This window comes from Ambystoma mexicanum, chromosome 10 (genome assembly GCF_040938575.1).
Source record: "Ambystoma mexicanum isolate Mex_15411 chromosome 10, UKY_AmexF1_1, whole genome shotgun sequence".
NCBI classification, from domain to species: Eukaryota; Metazoa; Chordata; class Amphibia; order Caudata; family Ambystomatidae; genus Ambystoma; species Ambystoma mexicanum.
Genome location: NC_090932.1, coordinates 1,317,298,087 through 1,317,316,035, shown reverse-complemented (window position 1 = coordinate 1,317,316,035; position 17,949 = coordinate 1,317,298,087). Strand labels below are relative to the sequence as shown.

Sequence of the window (17,949 nt, the reverse complement as noted above, 5' to 3'; positions counted from 1 at the left end):
AAGCACTCGCTGCCAAAGAGAAGTGTGGCAGGCTTTAGCTGAAGTCTTGAGAAAGCAATCGGATAGAACAAAAATTATGTCATCCAGGGAAGCCTGCGTAGGGTTTGGGCACAGTGGCAAAAATGCATTAATTGCTGCATTATTGTTTGGTCAAAGATTTAAGAGCAGTCTGCAAGACTGTCATGTTTACCGCAGAAGGTCCCAAATGATCCTACACTTGGCCTCAGAGACCACAGAGCTAAATAGAGCAATTGAGCGGAGCGACAAAGAATCCTTCCGGTCTGCTGCTTCAGGAATGTTGTGCAAAGCTGGGAAAATCTGTGGCGAGACTTCCAAAATTTCACAGTGATTCAAAAAGTATCTTCTCTGCCTAAAAATGTCCTGTGAAGATCATCCTACTTCTTGCCGTTTGTCTGAGCTTTTGAACAATCTTACCCAATCGATGGGGAAACTCATCAAGAAACTGCCCACCCTATAGGAGCAGGAAGGCATCATCCAGACAGAAACCCACTTTGTTTACCACTCGCCATGCTCACCCAGATAAATGGTTCAGCTATGGAACAATCAGGTCAGGTGGCTCACCTGAACAGAAATCATATATGAAATGGGCCATTGCCAGAACTGAATGGCAATGCACAAGGCTGGAGACTTAGATCTCCCGCCTCTTTGTAATGCATGGCCGTCAGGTCATCAGTGAGGATCAGTAGAACGCAACCTTGTGGCGTGGGTTGGGCCGCAGGCAAGACTACACAAATTTCCCTTAGTTACACTGGGGTGATGCATAGCTAATTTTCTTAAGAACCCCATAAAATCATGAATCTGCATATGACCCAATATAGCTCCCCACCCTGAAAGTGAGGCTGCCAGTTCTGTTGCATTGGGTCGGTATGGGGAAATATAAAGGTGCCTCTACTGAGGTTGGAACTCAGACCCCTCATAGGCAGTCCACCAGAACTGAGGGAGCGATTGAGACCATGAGCGACTGTGGCCGATAATCTTGTTAAGACGCCTGCTCACCTGAAGTGAAGCCTGGCACAGAGAATCGAGAGGATGCTTGATGAGACAGGCCCAACAGCCACATGAAAATCAATGGCAGCATTGAACACTACAGAGCATAGGTGGGAAATGGCTATTATCCTTTCCTTCAATGCAAAAGACCTGCGAGTGTCCCATATGTAGCCAACAAAGGGCAGACATTGGGTAAGCTCCAGTGACAACCTCTTCCTGATGCACAGGCCAAGAAAGAGTCTAGTCTAAGACCCTTGCCATGGCCCAGAGAGGTGTGGGGGAGAGCAGGGCCCTAACAAGTCAATGCAGCAATATAGGTAATACGCTCTCCCGACAAAGAGCCAGTGTCCACACCCCGTGACCTTCGAGAAGACCATGGCTGCCATGCAGAGTCTGAATGGGAGCACAGTACTGCAGGCGGAGAGAACGGAGGAAATCTCATGAATATTCGATGAAGGGAGCCCAATGGGGATATGCAGGTAAGAGTTTAGTAGATTCATTGCACAGAACCATTTGCTTTGCTGAAGCAAGAAAATGATCTGTGCCAGGTTGATCATGTTGAACTTTCCTGAGGGCAGAAAAATGTGCGAAAGGACAGGACTAGCTGCACCCAGCCTGGTCTTCATCTTGAATGCAAACAGGTGAGAATAGAATCATTCATTTTCCTCTGAGGAAGATACTTTCCAAAGTCTTCAAGTTTAAGACCTTCCGGATATCAGACGCCAACTGGTGATTTGTTGGGAGGAGGCAGAGAAGAGGTAAAGAGAAGGAAAGGGGAAGACTGTACCCCCACCCCCCGAAACAAGTAACATGGTCCATCCAAGAGTCATGTGTGATTCACATCCAGGGAACCAGGTGGAACATTCCCCTATACGAGTGATATGCTCCATCTGCTTAAAGTCTTAATTGTTCTTGTTAGGATATCCCAGATGAAGAACAGGAAACACATTCTTACTGTAGGCACCTCTGTAAGCGCCTGCACACCAATGGTCCTCAAAATTCCTCTGCTCTAGGACTCTCTGCTGAAATCCTCAAATGGCTGCAATAGCCTGCCATGGCCTGATTTATAAATGGCTGAAGATACTGGTTTGAGTATTTTGAAATGGCCAAAAATGTTGTGTTAAGTGTGAGTTCTCCTTCATCAACATCTCATTAGCACCTTGTACTGATCTTCAGGAAACAAGTTGGCACTGTGTAACCACATCTGCTATCTAATATCCAGGCCAAAGCACATGTCATGATCTCTGCTTCCAAAAGGTCAGGGTTTTCCCAACTCCCTTGGAAGCAGATCCATAACCCAGCTTCCGAGTGCCAACCAGTCCCAATTGGGACCTTTTGGACCCTGTCCTGGCGCCAGTGGCACCAGGCTCATAAATATGCCCAGTCCCAGCGCTGGAAGCGCCGGGCTCATAATGCTTGGGTGGACTTACCTGCAGCAGACCATGCTGATTACTTGCCTGCCAGTTGAGCCTCTGATCCTCTTCTGTTTGGAACTACTTTTCCTGTTGGGTGGGGCTGGAGCCACTCCCTAGATTTAGAACACTGGAACTCTTCTGGAAGGCAGGAACTCTTTTCTTACTAGGAACTCTTTTCTTACTTAGGCGTGGCTGTGGAAGGAGACACCTAAGCACTACAGGAGGCTATTTAAACCACACCCGGTGGATGAATCTTGCTTTGCGTTATTCTGCACCCTCTGCAGCAGGACGCTCATCGTGTCTTCTGCATCCAGTCCTGGGCCTAAGGAAAAAGGCTTACCATCCTGAATCCCGTCTTCAGCAACACCTATAAAGACAAGAAAGAACAGGTTAGCATTCCGGCATCTGAAAGGCAAAGGCTTACCATCCTGAATCCAGTCTTCAGCAACACCTATAAAGACAAGAAAGAACAGGTTAGCATTCCGGCATCGGAAAGGCAAAGGCTTACCTATTCTTCGTGCGCTCTGGAGGTCTTCATACTGCATTCCGGCATCTGAAAGACAAAAGCTTACCAACTCTTCGCACGCTCCGGAGGCCTTCGGCGCTGCTTCCGCATCTGAAAGACAAAACAAGGTGCGTTTAAAGACATTGGGGAACTTTAATACTCACGTGCCATTACTCCTTTCCACATCTAATCCAGTGGGTATTCCGGCACCCTGCAGCCACTCCGAACTCGTACCTGCAAAATAAAAAAGACAGTTAGAGCGCATCGTGAAGCAGGCAACAAGCGCTTACTCACGTGCTTCCAGGCGCTTCTATTCATCACACGGGCTCCATCTTCAACTCACTTCAGCCCGTCATCCGCCATCGCCGGAACCCTGCAAAACAAGAGACATCATTACTAAAGACTTTAAAAAGACATTTGAATGACTTGAAATTTACCGTTCGTGCAGTAGACGACGGACAGCAGTCCTCTGAAGTCAAGAGGCCTGCGCTACCTATCCAGTGAAGAAACTGGCTACAGCACCCTGCCCCGAGGCAGATGGAGAGCTCGGCATTCACTTACCTAAGGTGAGAGCGCTAACCTTTGGGGTCTACAGGAGAGGATAAGAGGAAAGAGATAGGGACACCCCAATAATCCCAGTTCATTAACCCCATATTTTCTATCTGCAGACATCTTACTCTACACGTCAGGCATACAGTGCACAGAGGTCCAGCCCAAAGAGCCAACCGGGTGCTACACATCACCTTTGAAGATACGGTAGTCGCCCAGTCAAGACCGGCGCCTCTGCGAGAATCAGGTGAGCGTTACAGCACATTCCTCTAGAAGCTGATCCAATGTGGTTGGCAGCAGCCTCCAGCTGGTCAGCTAGCACTCATTTTGCTTGTGCTGAGCCAACCTGGAACTTGCCCTTTCTGTCCAAGAGTCAGTCACCGAATTCAGACATTTTACGCTATAGTCCGGTAATGCAGGTGGTCTGAACAGCATTTGCTTGGCACAGGTGATGTTAAGAGTCTAAACACTTGTGTATGGGAGCTATACAAAAAATATCATGTCATCATATCAAGTAAACACTTTATACAATTGTGTCGAGCACCTTCTCTTTTCATAGCACCCATAACCCCTTCTGAAAGGCCCCGACTGATCTTTTAACATCTTGGGGAGCAGGGACTCAGCAGTATCTGGCACAGGCAACTCCATCAAGGCAGGGGAAGTAGATGGAGGTTAAAATGCAGTTCGAAGCAGTAGGTTCACTATAAGACGCAGGCACCAGAGGTAGTTGAACTAATGATGCTGGGATGTGAAGCTAAGGAACCATAGGTGTAGATTGCGCAATCACAACACACTTGCCTGGGGAGTAGGAAAATGCTGTTTAAAGGAAACTTACTCAGCCTGGCAACTACTGTACTTCCAGTCCACAGTCCTCATTCCTCCATACTTGTGGGAGTTGCTGCTCAAGGGGACAGGACTGGAGCAGTTTGGCGCACACCAAAAGATTCCCTCAATTTGAATGGGCATGAATGCACGTGAGTGCACAAACGCAGCCCTGCAGGCACTGTCTCCCAGTCTCATCCCCCGCCAGTCCATTCCATCAGACAGGAAGTTCCTAACCGATGACTAGATTAGTGGAGACAGTAGGAGGGTGCATCGAGGGAGAAGGTAGGAGGGTGTATGGAGGAAGAGGGATGCCTGGCAATTGCCCACACACCAATGAAAGAGCTTGTCAGAAGATTGGATGTCCTTAGTCCTGTCATGTTAAAGTTTCAGTGCTATACAGACAAGATTGTGGCGAATCCTTCGTCAGTCTGAGTTAGGGTTCGAAAAGAATACCCATAAGGAGATCAACTGATATGAAAGTCAGACATGGATCATGGTATGAAGATAGGATGTGTCCAAGCAATGGTTGTGAAAGGCTCACGAGCTGAAAACGCCCGCCGTTTGCCAGCTCGCCGAGCTGTAGTGATCACCAACAGGAGCACAGTCTTCCAAGCCACCCAACATTGGTCAAATGTGGGCTTGTGAGCAAATGATGGGAGGACAACATTGAGGCCCCAGGTCGGGTGCAGGCTCATCAGGGGGAAGGGATAAAAATCGGGTGTTTCAGACATTCCAAGTGTCTGATCACCGCATTCGACCGACAATGTGGCACCGTCCACGTACTTCGTATAGGCCGCAAACACTGCCAGATAAGTGCAACAGGAGTCACCAGACACCCCACAAGTAGGCTAACTCTGAAATGAAGGAAGGGACTGGATCAATGCCGGTTTAACAGCAGGTGCACCTGTTGGGCAAGACACCAGTGACGAGCACAATACAGAGGAAAATTGATGAGATTTTGTGTAGAAGGACAATGAGCAGCCATAATGTCCCCAAAGTTCTCCTTGAAAGCCCAACGTGACTACTTCAGGAACCAGGCTCAGCATCTCAGAGAAAATCAGAAGGGGTGCCATATCCACCTGACCAACAACTTGCTCACAAGACAGAAGTTCTGGTCTCGGTTGAAGTCTGAGGAGCTCCACTGGGGCCAGGCTACTCAGTTCCGAGGACCAAAACCTAGCCAGCCAAAGGGGGAACCAGAATCAGAGCAAGTCCTGGTCTCACTGAACTTCTAGACCACCTTGTGCAGCAGAGAACAGCGACATCTCCACCAAAGGGCTGGTCAAACAGTTCTCTCAAGAGTTCTGGTACCTGCCCAAACATGAAGCAAACAGGGGACCCTTGCTGCTATAGAGTGACCGATTCTGTGTTCTCCTGCCCCAGAAGGTGGAGAGCCTGGATGTGAATGCCACATTGAATGGCCCAATCCACCACCAGCACAATCAATTGTGGGGACCTCATACCACACTGCTTATTTACATAAAACATGGCAGTGGGGTTGTCGGTCTGAATCCAAATGCAGGAACCCAGGATGACTGGGAGAAAGGTTCTCATGGTATTGAACAGGACCTGAAGCTGCAGTACAGTGATGGGCAGGTGTCGCTGCTCTGAATCCCACAAGTCATGAACCCTGTGATGATTCACTAGGTATCGTCACTTCACCCAGGGGAGACTGCTACCCAATATTCCCCCCCGAGGGGAGGTTTAATGCTGGAGGACCTCATGGAGAGTGACTCCACTACTGGGGCTAAGGACGACCACCTGGGTAAAAGTCGGCACAACACCCCAAACTCAACCCTCTCAAGGCCATTACCACAAGCCCCTCACCCCTTGATAGCACTTCTGTTTGTTATTGTAAACATGCACCAGTTGCTTCTACTGGGACGAAGAAGAGTGCCAACAATACAGATAGTATGACTGACTCCAGTACTGGCAGGAAAGATCACCCAAAGCATGAAGATAACCAGCAAGATCAGTACTGCTACCAGGTGGCGACCAGGAGCCAACTAAAATGGCACAGAGAAGATACAGGAACAGGATAGACTTCTACAGGGAGAATAACATAAAATCTAACAAAGGACTTAGAGAAAGAGAGCCACATACCAGCATGAACGACAGTCCAGCCTGGTGAGTTGAAGGAAGATGCAGAGGAGGCAGTGGGAAAGCAGAGAGCAGTCCGCTCTCAAAAGGCAAGAGGCTGCCGATGGGAATCCTTTGCCCGGTGTTGTGGAGCAGGTCAAGGGCGTGACTGGAGCCTGGTAGATGGTGGTGCGACCTCTGGGAGGTGGACCGAACGGTCCAGTATTGGCGCTTACACCGTCAGTGAAGTGACCAGGAAGAAGTCACGCACAGCGTGAGCAGCAGAAGCAAGAGATGCCTGCGTAGCCCCACGAGAAGACGCAAGCACCCAGGAAGAACCAGTTAAGAGCACTGGAGTAAACCAAGGTAGCGGGTACATCACAGGGACTGGTAGGGGCTTCGAGCTGCGGGAGAGGAACAAATCGCACAGGAATACCGATAAGAAGCATCTTCCTCGTGGCAGTACTTGGGAAGAGAGTCAGCCAAGTGAGCCTAGTGAGAAGGGAAGACAACCAAAGGTCTGGGACACAAACCAAGCTGAAGGCTATTGTAATACAAGTCAGCTTCCTTGTGGCAGTACTTTGCAGGGAAGTGACCAAGTGGGTCTAATAAAAGAAGAAAAGAAACCAGGGACTGGGACTCAAACCAAAGTCATGAACATCACCAAGTGGGCCTGATGAGAAAGGGGGAGCTGTAACGCTCACCTGAAAACTCTGCGGGAACCTTCTGGAACTCCAACTGACTTCTACCTTCCTGGGAACTAGACACTGAATTTCTGTGGAGAAAAACAGTTTTCCCTTCCTTAGTTTTCTCACGTAAAACTGAAAGTCAAAACTGGTAATATGGGGCCAGCAAATATCTCACCTTGGTATTTAATTTGTTGAGCTCTCCATCCTGTTCTATACAGGGGCGCAAGTCCTGAAGAATGGGATACTGGATAATAGTTTCTTTTGAAAGGGACTAAAATGGAACTAAACAAAATTACAGAAACCCTATGCTACTTGGACCTAAAGGGGGCATAAGCTGAGGTGTGATGCAAGTGTAGAATGACAGAAAAAACTACCTCACTACCTACGGGACGGTAATGGAAAAACACCTTATTACAGAGCGTAATATGAACCTTAGTGTGACCAAAATTATCTGACTAGAAATTCAGCTTCCAAGACAAAACTCCACAGGAAAGGGCGCGAGCCCGCTACAAACAACGAAATATCCTGAAAATGCGTGAGGAATCCAAATAACATTTATACACTATTTCAATGTATCAGATAAGGCAACACAAACGGAGCAATTGCATTTGCACTTAATAGGTGTACTTGCGTGAGAGAAAACTGCTACGAACTGAGAGATGAGGAGACCGCTATGACAGGACTGAGCCGGGGACGGCAGTAACTGGAAGAACACAGGAAGGGAGCTGATAACTAATTAAAGTTACTCAAGGAATGAATGAAATAAACTGTGGACAAGGTCTATTGAGCGGTGACAGGGAACGGAGGTACGCGGCGAGCGTTCAGTCTGAACTCAGACAAACGACGCGAAGCGCGAGCCTCCTGAGGGGCGGAGCTTAAATAGCTGGCACATGAAAACAACTAGACCCGTTAACTAACTGACCCAGAGGCACCACCTAGCGACCATTAAAGAAACTCAACTAACCTGTGGTCATGACAGTACCCCTCCTCAAGGACTCTCCTCCCGGCTTATTGGGGTGATTCTGATGAAACCTTTTTAACAATCTAGTGGCATGTATGTTTTCTTTAGGTTCCCAGGATCTATCTAAGGGACCGTAACCCTTCCAGTCAATCAGATAAAAAACCTTGTGCCTGACCATCTTGGAGTCTAAAATATCCTTCACTTCATATTCAGATTGATTGTCTTCAAACTCAACGGGAGCAGGAGCTGGTTCTAAACGAGTATCTGGCGTAACTGGTTTCAGTAAAGACACATGAAAAACTGGATGAATTCGCATCTTCTGAGGAAGGGTCAATTTCATTGCCACTGGGTTGATGGCTTCTATGGAGAACGGACCCAAAAATCGAGGAAGAAATTTCTTTGAACCTTTCAACATCAAATTTCTGGAGGATAGCCACACGGAGTCTCCAACTTGAAACCTAGGAGCTGCACTTCGATGGCGGTCAGCAAACTTCTTCTGACTTTCTTTGGCTGCGGACAAGCTAGCTTGAGCCCTAGTGTGGGCCGTAGAGATGAATTCATGGAGAGTTTTCACAGCAGGCATCTCTAAAGGTTCTGGAGGGTCAAAGGCTGAAGTTCGAGGATGTCTGCCATGTAATGTATAGAATGGAGTAAGCCCAGTAGAGGAATGAGTTGAATTGTTGTAAGCATATTCTGCCACCCACAATATATCCAACCAAGAGTCTTCTGTTTGGTGAAGCATGCATCGTAAATACTGTTCTAAGGTCTGGTTGGTGCGCTCCGTCTGACCATCGGTTTGGGGATGATGGCTGGTGGATAGTCGAACATCAATCTTGGCCAGAGCACAACATTGCCTCCAAAATTTAGAAACAAATTGACTACCTCGGTCTGAGATTACAATGGAGGGAAAACCATGCGTCTTAACAATATTCTCCAGAAATATCTTGGCCAATCCAGAAGCTGTCGGAAGTCCTTGGACTGCGATAAAATGTGCCATCTTGGAGAATAAGTCAACCACCACTAGAATGGTGTCAAAACCCCTACATGGAGGAAGATCGGTAATAAAATCCATTGACACGGTATGCCAAGGACTCGGTGGTACATCCAAAGGTTGAAGAAGACCGGCCGGTCTTTTCTTAGTATTCTTATTTTGTGCACAGGTTCCACAGGTTTGAATAAATTGAATGACATCTTTGCGCCATGTAGGCCACCAGTAGTGTCTCTTGATTTTTTCCAAGGACTTGGCGACCCCTGGATGTCCCTCAATCAAGGAGCTATGGTAGTTAGCAATCACTTGTCTTCTCAATTCTTCAGTAGGTAGGTACAAGCGATTTTGATAATGCGGGATATCCTCCTGCAGGGTGAATTGATCGCCTCGATTTGTCCAGGTAAGCAGCTCTTCAGGAACCACATTCCTCTTGACTTCCTTCAGCAGTTCTTCATAAAAAGGGTCTGGAGTGTTTAGCAATCCTAAAACCCTGTCTCCAGCAATGATGTTGTTTGGAACTTGGGGAACAAAGGTCTCATCTTCATTGCCAATCCGGGACAAGGCGTTGGCCTTCCCATTTCGAACTCCTGGCCGAAAAGTGATGACGAAGTCGTACTCTGCGAAGAATAAAGCCCATCGCAGTTGTCTAGCCGATTGGGCCTTGACTGAGCGGAGATACTGCAAGTTTCGGTGGTCAGTAAGGATGGTGACTGTGTGTTGGGCACCTAGCAAATAATGTCTCCATTCCTTTAAGGCGCACTTGATTGCCAACAGTTCCCTGTCTGTAATGGTATAATTTCGTTCTGCAGTTGAAAATTTTTTCGACCAAAACGCCACTGGATGCAAAACTTGAGTCTGTGGATCTCGTTGCGACAAAACGGCCCCCATGGCAGCACTCGAGGCATCTGTCTCTACAATAAAAGGTAAGTCAGGACGTGGATGTCTCAAAATAGGAGCCTCAGTAAACTTGGACTTGAGAGTCTGAAAAGCAATGGTGGCCTCTGGGGTCCAGGCAAACTTCTGGTTCTTTGTAAGCAAAGACGTGATTGGATGAACTAACTGCGAGAAATTTTCCACAAATCTTCTATAGAAATTTGCAAAGCCTAAAAAACTTTGGACTCCTTTCACCGAAGTTGGAACTGGCCATGAAAGAATTGCCTCTACCTTCCGAACATCCATTTTCACTCCTTGAGAGGACAGCACATACCCTAGAAACTCTACTTCAGGAACATGAAATGAACACTTTTCCATCTTCACAAAAAGGGAGTGCTCTCGCAATTTTTTCAAAACTGCTGAAACGTGATTCGCATGTTCCGAGGGGGTTGCTGAAAAGATCAAGATATCGTCAATATATACTACTGCGCAGACATCAAGCAAATCTTTCAAAACGTCATTCATAAAGCACTGAAATGCTGCTGGAGCGTTGCATAACCCGAATGGCATGACTTGGTATTCGAAGAGGCCATACTTTGTGCGAAAAGCAGTCTTCCACTCGTCGCCTTCCTTCACTCGGATCAGGTGATACGCTCCTCTAAGATCCAGCTTGGTGAATATCTGAGCTCCTTTAATTTGGTCCAACAAATTTGAAATGAGGGGAATAGGATATCGATTCTTGACAGTAATCTGGTTGAGTGCTCGGTAATCAATGCAAGTTCTGAGATCGCCCTCTTTCTTGGCAACAAAAAAAAGAGGCGAAGCAGCAGGAGACTTAGAGGGTCGGATGAAACCGTTGGCTAAGTATTGGTCTAAGTATTTCTTTAGGTGAGCATCTTCTTTCTCCGTTAGTGAATAAATCCGACTACACGGAATTTCACTTCCAGGAAGAAGATCAATCTGACAATCATAGGGCCGATGTGGAGGAAGCTCCTCGGCCAATTTCTCTTCAAAGACGTCTCGAAATTCTGCATACTCGGGAGGTAGTAAGCCGATGACTCCTAACGTTGATACAGAGACCTTCTCCATTAAACGGGAATCACCCTGGGTGTTTGTTTTACAGCAAGATTCTCTACACTCAGCAGCAAAGGTCAAAGACCGAGTTCGCCAATCAATCCTTGGGTTATGTTTCTCCAACCAGGGTAAGCCAAGTATAATTTGGAGTTGAGGAGCGCTAATAAGGTCGAACGTGATTCTCTCTTCATGTTTTCCCTGACAACTCATAATAAGGTTCTCCGTGCATTGAGTAACAGGACCTGAAGCCAAAGGCGTACCATCGACTGCTGATACATTTTCAGCTTCGTGCTTGTTCACACGAGGAAAACCCGCCCTAGTTGCCAAGTCGATATCCATATAATTCCCAACTGCTCCACAATCGATGTAGGCTTGCAAAGTCTGCATTCTGGTGGGCTGTTTCGTACTGGATAAGGTAATGGGAAAAACAAAATGTGAGGTCACCAACCCTTTCTCCATGCTCGACAAGTTGACCTCTACACTTGTCGGGCACTGGAGTTTTCCGAATCCGAGTCCTTCTTGTCTGGGTTAACACCTCCAATAGGCTTCCTGGAAGGTTTAATAGGACACTCCTTGAGAAAATGACCAGCCTTACCACAATAAAGACACAGCTGTTGTTGGCGTCTCTTGTCTCTTTCAGCTTGTGATATCGGTCCTCTGATGGCTCCCAACTGCATGGGTTCAACGGAACTCTCTGAACTGGTTCTCAACTGATTTTCCTTGGGGCGCACAAAATAAGTTCTGTTTTCTGAACGAGAGCGATCCATTCTTCTGTCTTGCAATCTTTGGTCAAGTTGTACCGTTAGATCAATGAATTCTGCAATTCCTTCTGGAGGATTCACCACCTGAGCCAGGACGTCCTTCAATTCATTACGTAATCCTCTCTGAAATATGGTGGTTCTTTTTTCTGTGGGCCAATTTGTTTCTGCCACCAATCTGTTGAAAGTTGCTACATATGCCAACAATTCCTGGTTGCCTTGGCGAAGTGAAAGCAACTCATTATCCAGAGCCTGACCCTGAGCATGACGTGCAAACAATTTCTCCATCTCCTTCTGAAAATCTGCAAGATTTCTCAAAATCGGATCATCCCTATTTACTAACGGGATTGACCAATCAGCTGCATAACCACCCAAATAGGATAATATAAACGCTACCTTGGCCTGATCAGAAGGAAATACCCCGGGGCGGCAGAGGAAATGAAGCTGGCATTGGTTGAGAAAAACCGCAAACTTCTTAGGATCTCCTAGAAAGCGTTCAGGAGGAGCTAATGGGATATTGCCGGGAACAATTACCTGAACCGGTGAGGGAGGCGTGACTGAAACGGGGGCAGAAACACTGGCAGAAGGCAAGGGAGTTTGACCCGCTTGGGCTTGCAACATCTGACGAGCTAACTCCTCAGTGCGATCCCGGTTAACAATTAATTCTCTCCGGAGAGCACTGGTTTCTGAGCGGGCTGCATGGACCTCAGCCCTTAGTTCTCCCAATAACTGAGCCAACTGGTCTACTTCTGGAGTTTCCATAATGTCCAGGCAGAGTATTTTTCAAAGTGGCTTCGCGTTCTGTAACGCTCACCTGAAAACTCTGCGGGAACCTTCTGGAACTCCAACTGACTTCTACCTTCCTGGGAACTAGACACTGAATTTCTGTGGAGAAAATAACAGTTTTCCCTTCCTTAGTTTTCTCACGTAAAACTGAAAGTCAAAACTGGTAATATGGGGCCAGCAAATATCTCACCTTGGTATTTAATTTGTTGAGCTCTCCATCCTGTTCTATACAGGGGCGCAAGTCCTGAAGAATGGGATACTGGATAATAGTTTCTTTTGAAAGGGACTAAAATGGAACTAAACAAAATTACAGAAACCCTATGCTACTTGGACCTAAAGGGGGCATAAGCTGAGGTGTGATGCAAGTGTAGAATGACAGAAAAAACTACCTCACTACCTACGGGACGGTAATGGAAAAACACCTTATTACAGAGCGTAATATGAACCTTAGTGTGACCAAAATTATCTGACTAGAAATTCAGCTTCCAAGACAAAACTCCACAGGAAAGGGCGCGAGCCCGCTACAAACAACGTAATATCCTGAAAATGCGTGAGGAATCCAAATAACATTTATACACTATTTCAATGTATCAGATAAGGCAACACAAACGGAGCAATTGCATTTGCACTTAATAGGTGTACTGGCGTGAGAGAAAACTGCTACGAACTGAGAGATGAGGAGACCGCTATGACAGGACTGAGCCGGGGACGGCAGTAACTGGAAGAACACAGGAAGGGAGCTGATAACTATTTAAAGTTACTCAAGGAATGAATGAAATAAACTGTGGACAAGGTCTATTGAGCGGTGACAGGGAACGGAGGTACGCGGCGAGCGTTCAGTCTGAACTCAGACAAACGACGCGAAGCGCGAGCCTCCTGAGGGGCGGAGCTTAAATAGCTGGCATTTGAAAACAACTAGACCCGTTAACTAACTGACCCAGAGGCACCACCTAGCGACCATTAAAGAAACTCAACTAACCTGTGGTCATGACAGGAGCGAACAGGGTCTGGGACCCAAATAAGTACCAGTTGAATATCAGAGGGAGGAACCCTCTAAACAGTGGTAAAGAAAAGACCAAAGGCAGGCCAAGGAGAGCCTGGGACTGTTGTGAAAGTTACCCAAGACAGGGGAAGGGAGTCCTTACCCCTGACCTCAACTGGAAGGTTGTTGAAACCAATGGGCAGGGGAAGGGAGCCATTCCTACGGGGCATATTTGGAACTTTGCTGAACATCCAGGGGCAGGGACACGAGTGGATTTTTAGTGAAATCATTATCCAGGGGAAAAGAGTCATTCCCCTTGGATCCAGCGTGAACATTACCAGAGAAACCCGGGGAAAGGAGTCATTCCTCCTATCCACATCTGGAACTGTGTGTAAACCAAGACCAGGCGAAGGGGGTTATTCCCCCTGGTATCAATTGGAGTACGGAAAAGACAGACACTGGGAGGAGGGAGTCATTTTCCTGGTGAGAGAACTTCACTTTTGATTAAGACTCTTTAGTTGTAGTGTAAGGGACAGAAATAGGCTTTTAACTTGGGACGGTCCTTTTTCAGCTCATATAAATTCTGACAGATACTTTAGTTTTTAGTTTCAGGCATGGAAACCCCTCTTATAGTTAGGGATAGTTAGGTTTTTGAATTTAATAAAAGTCTTTGCCAACCTCCATGACCCCTCCTTGTCAGTTACCTTCTTCTGCAGCCTTACAACCCTCAGGTCTTCCGACTCATCCTTGGTGGACCCACCCTGGTGGTGATTGTCCATGCAGGAAGGACGTCTGAAAAATGCACTCCCTTCTTGAGATTTGAGCCGTCACTCGCACCACTCCAGATCCGGCCGCAGAAAGGGAGGGATCCGGAGCACAGCACATTGTGGATAGGTGACCTGAGCCCAGACCAAAGCTAAATAGAGCTGCATTCTCCTCATCCTGCACTTGGTGTATGGCACTGATGGGAAACAGTATGCCATGAAACCCAGCAACTTCTGGAACCCCAAGGCATAGTGGAGAAATTGGTCAGGGGAAGCGGCATGTTAAAAGGAGATACAGGATCCTCTCTGGTTAGAAAAACCCTGGGCTATGCGAGAGTCCCAAACGAGGTCCATAAACATCAGCCTCTGGGTAGGCGTGAAGGAGGACTTTGCCAGGTTCATGGACAGGCCAAGGCGGAATAAGAGGTTGAAGGGGGACCATAAGTGAGGACTTTGCCCCTAACTGGGTGGCAGCACAAACAGACAAGTAATAGAGGTAGGGATAGATGTGGCTACTTATGCCTGAGGAAGGCTGACACAGCAGACCTTTTAGTGAATACACGTGGTGCCACGTAAAGCCCAAAGGGCATCACCCTGTACTGAAATTGGCTCCTCGTAATCACACATCGCAACCTCAGCATTACGATGCTGACAAGTAGTTGTAAAGGTTATTCTATGATATTGTGCCAATTTGTCATACTACCTGGCATGCAAGGTTAAGTTAATTCCCATTTGTAAAGTATAAATGTTCGAAATAGCTGGTCATTCTGCAACTGGCTTACTGAATGCCTTTTATAGTGGACAAAATATATGGACGGCACTTGTGGCAGTGCTCCGTGATGTTGCCTCACCTACAGCCAATACTAACCACAAACTAAGCTTTCAGCGTCTCACCGAAAAATAAATAAATCACAAAACTAAAACACTTTATGCCAAATAACCCTGACCACAACCGCAAACCACACAATATGCATGCATAGGCCCTCACCAAAAAAGGATGGTTATCAAAAGGCAATAAGTAAGTTTGGATTCCATCAGCCACAAGTAAGCCCTTCATCTTTGCAAGGCCGATAAATGTAGTACCTTTGAATCAGCTATTCATTCTTGCAGGGCATACTAGCTGGAGAAATCCAGCATAAAGCGCTGAACAAAAACCGGGTAGTTATATTATGGTAGGTGCAATAATCAATTACAATATAATGGTTGGACAAACACCACCCATTGTTGAGGATTGTGTGACGGATCCTTGGATGTTGTCCCCTCTCTTCTAGGGGGAGACCCTCCCCATGGGGCCAGAGCGGTGCAGCCAGTCAAATAACCCCCGAGGCAGTACACCGTGGGACACATGGGGAGGGGAACCCTCTATGAGACTGGGGACGACATCACAGGATGAACGCAGTATTTTGCTACTTCTTTTCCACTTCCCTCCAACCCTAACCCTGTACAGAGCCCTATAGACCCCCACTCTTCAATGTATATGTAAAGTTAAATAAACTAATACTTTACCACAAACCAACATAAGGAAGAGTAGGGACTACCCATGGGAGTTATGCCAAAGGACTGAGACGAGGAAACCACATGGATCATGATAAATGTTCCAGGGAACCAACATCAGCATGCTAGTCAACCAGACTCATTGATGAACAAACATAAAAACTGTGAAGGGAGAGTCAGTCCCTGTCCGGAGGAGCCGCGAGGCAGAAGCGCGTCCACAGCGGCATACTGGACGAGGAGTGGAACAAGACATGGGGACCGAAGTGTCTCCGGACCAAAGTGTTTCCAAGCGGTCTACAAACGGCAGACGGAATAAGAAGCTGTAGGAGACCGGGAGAAACCACTCATCTTGGTAACAGAGCAGCAAGAGCTCCCCCGAATGCCCAAACCTTTGCGTCGTAGACCTGCCACAGTAAAGTAAGGTTGCAAAAGACAGAGTGCCAAGAAGCTTTGAAGAAGGCAGGGAAGACCAGATAAGCCAGGAAATACAGAACAGTAATCAGACTCTGAGAAAGCAGGCCACTCAAAGCAGCAGACCAACACAGGTCTGGGACCCATACGAAGGCTGGGAAAGACCAGCAACACAAAACAGTAACCCAACATGGGTCTAGGACCCATACAAAGACCAGCAACACAAAACCTCAGCAAAACCTGGGTCGGAAGACCGGCAATGCAAAGTAGTAGTCAAACCTGGGTCAGAGACCCATGCGAAGACTGAGAAAACCGTTAAAGAAGAGAAGCCAAGGAAGCCCGTTCTGAAACCATTATCAACTTTCAGTGACATAATGTCAAAGACTAGACTTCGAAACAGTCTTCAGCAAATCTCTCTCTGGCAGGTTAGTGAACCGGACCGGGGATAGAAGAAACCAGGGGGAGAGACTTGTCCCCCTCTGGTGCAAACAAACCTTGTGGAGAGGCCATGGGGGTGGGGTGGGTTTGGCGGGGGGTTGGGGTGAGTCCCCTCTGGAAACAAGGCACACTGAAGAAACCAGGGGGAGGCAGGGATCCTCTCTGGTGCAAACATTGTGGAGAGGCCAGGGGGAGGGAGTCATCCCCTCTGGTATTGAGAAACTTTCTGAAGAAACCAGGGCATACAAGTCATCCCCCTCTGGTACGAAGGAAGTAGACAGGGGAAAGAGGCATTACCTCTGGTTTTGTTGAATGCTGTAAACTTTGAACGCTTGAAAACAAACCTTAATGAAAAAAATACTTCCTTTGAGACTTTTTGAATGAACTTTTAAATTTAATACGCTGTCCAGAAGGAGTCATCCTACCGGAACTAAAGAGACCTTTACTTTAAGTTGTTTAAAACGTGTTAGGGATAAAAGTAGGATTTGACACGATGGTGGACAGTTTTTATCTAGGCATTCTGACAGACTACTTTAGTTTATTATTTGAGACAGGGAAAGCCCTCTGTGTCAGGGATGGCTAGGTTTCGTCCTTTCCCGTACCAATATAGGTTTATAGCCACAAATATACCACCCTTGTGTCAATCTCTTATTACTGTACCCTTACAGTTGGTACTCAGAACTATTAATTTGCTTTTTCATGGAGCCCCTAATTTTTGTCATGCACAAAAAAGATGCGATTTAATGATTTATGATTGTTTACTGTAACTGAGAAAGTAATATTTGTCACAGATGTTGCTTTTGTTGTTTTATTTCTTATTTCTCTATTGTACAAACAGAACCATTTAATATGTCACTGTGTTCCTGCAAATAAAAATATACTTTTTTTTCAAAAACTCAAAAGTTCAGTGCTCTTGAAGCAAGGGCAGTTCTTTTCTGTGGGGTTCCCTGTAGATTTTACACAAAATAGAGTGGTGTAAGTCGGTCCCTAAACTTGGGCTACCTGGAGAGCAGAGGGCATTTGATCTCATGCATGCTTTAATGATTGCATTAAACTAAAGTAGAAAACTTCAGCAAAACTCGGCAAACCCTAATGTTTAAAGCCATTTCATTATTAGGTCATACCCATGCTTGAAACATGCTCCCAAGCTTGTGGAATGAACCTGAACTGCCCCAGCGTGATCTGATCTTTCAGGGGAATCTCTGAATCTTGTTCCGTGAAGGGCGGGTATCCACTTAGGCTAGAACAGGAAACCAGAAGAAGAAGAAAAATAAATACATAAAATAAATCAGACAAGAAGAACATTAAATGCACAATAGTAGAAACTAATACAAATGAACAGTACATTAT

General features: G+C 46.7%; 1 protein-coding gene across 2 annotated transcripts in view; it reads right to left on the bottom strand.

Annotated features, from left to right (window-relative positions):
• CHEK2 (checkpoint kinase 2) overlaps nucleotides 1–17,949 on the bottom strand; it is an 816,762-nt gene that overhangs the window by 156,048 nt on the left and 642,765 nt on the right. For both annotated transcript variants that reach the window (XM_069619359.1, XM_069619360.1), the window contains one exon: nucleotides 17,724–17,839. In XM_069619359.1, the coding sequence (XP_069475460.1) occupies nucleotides 17,724–17,839 (116 nt within the window). The remainder of the gene's footprint in view (nucleotides 1–17,723; nucleotides 17,840–17,949) is intronic.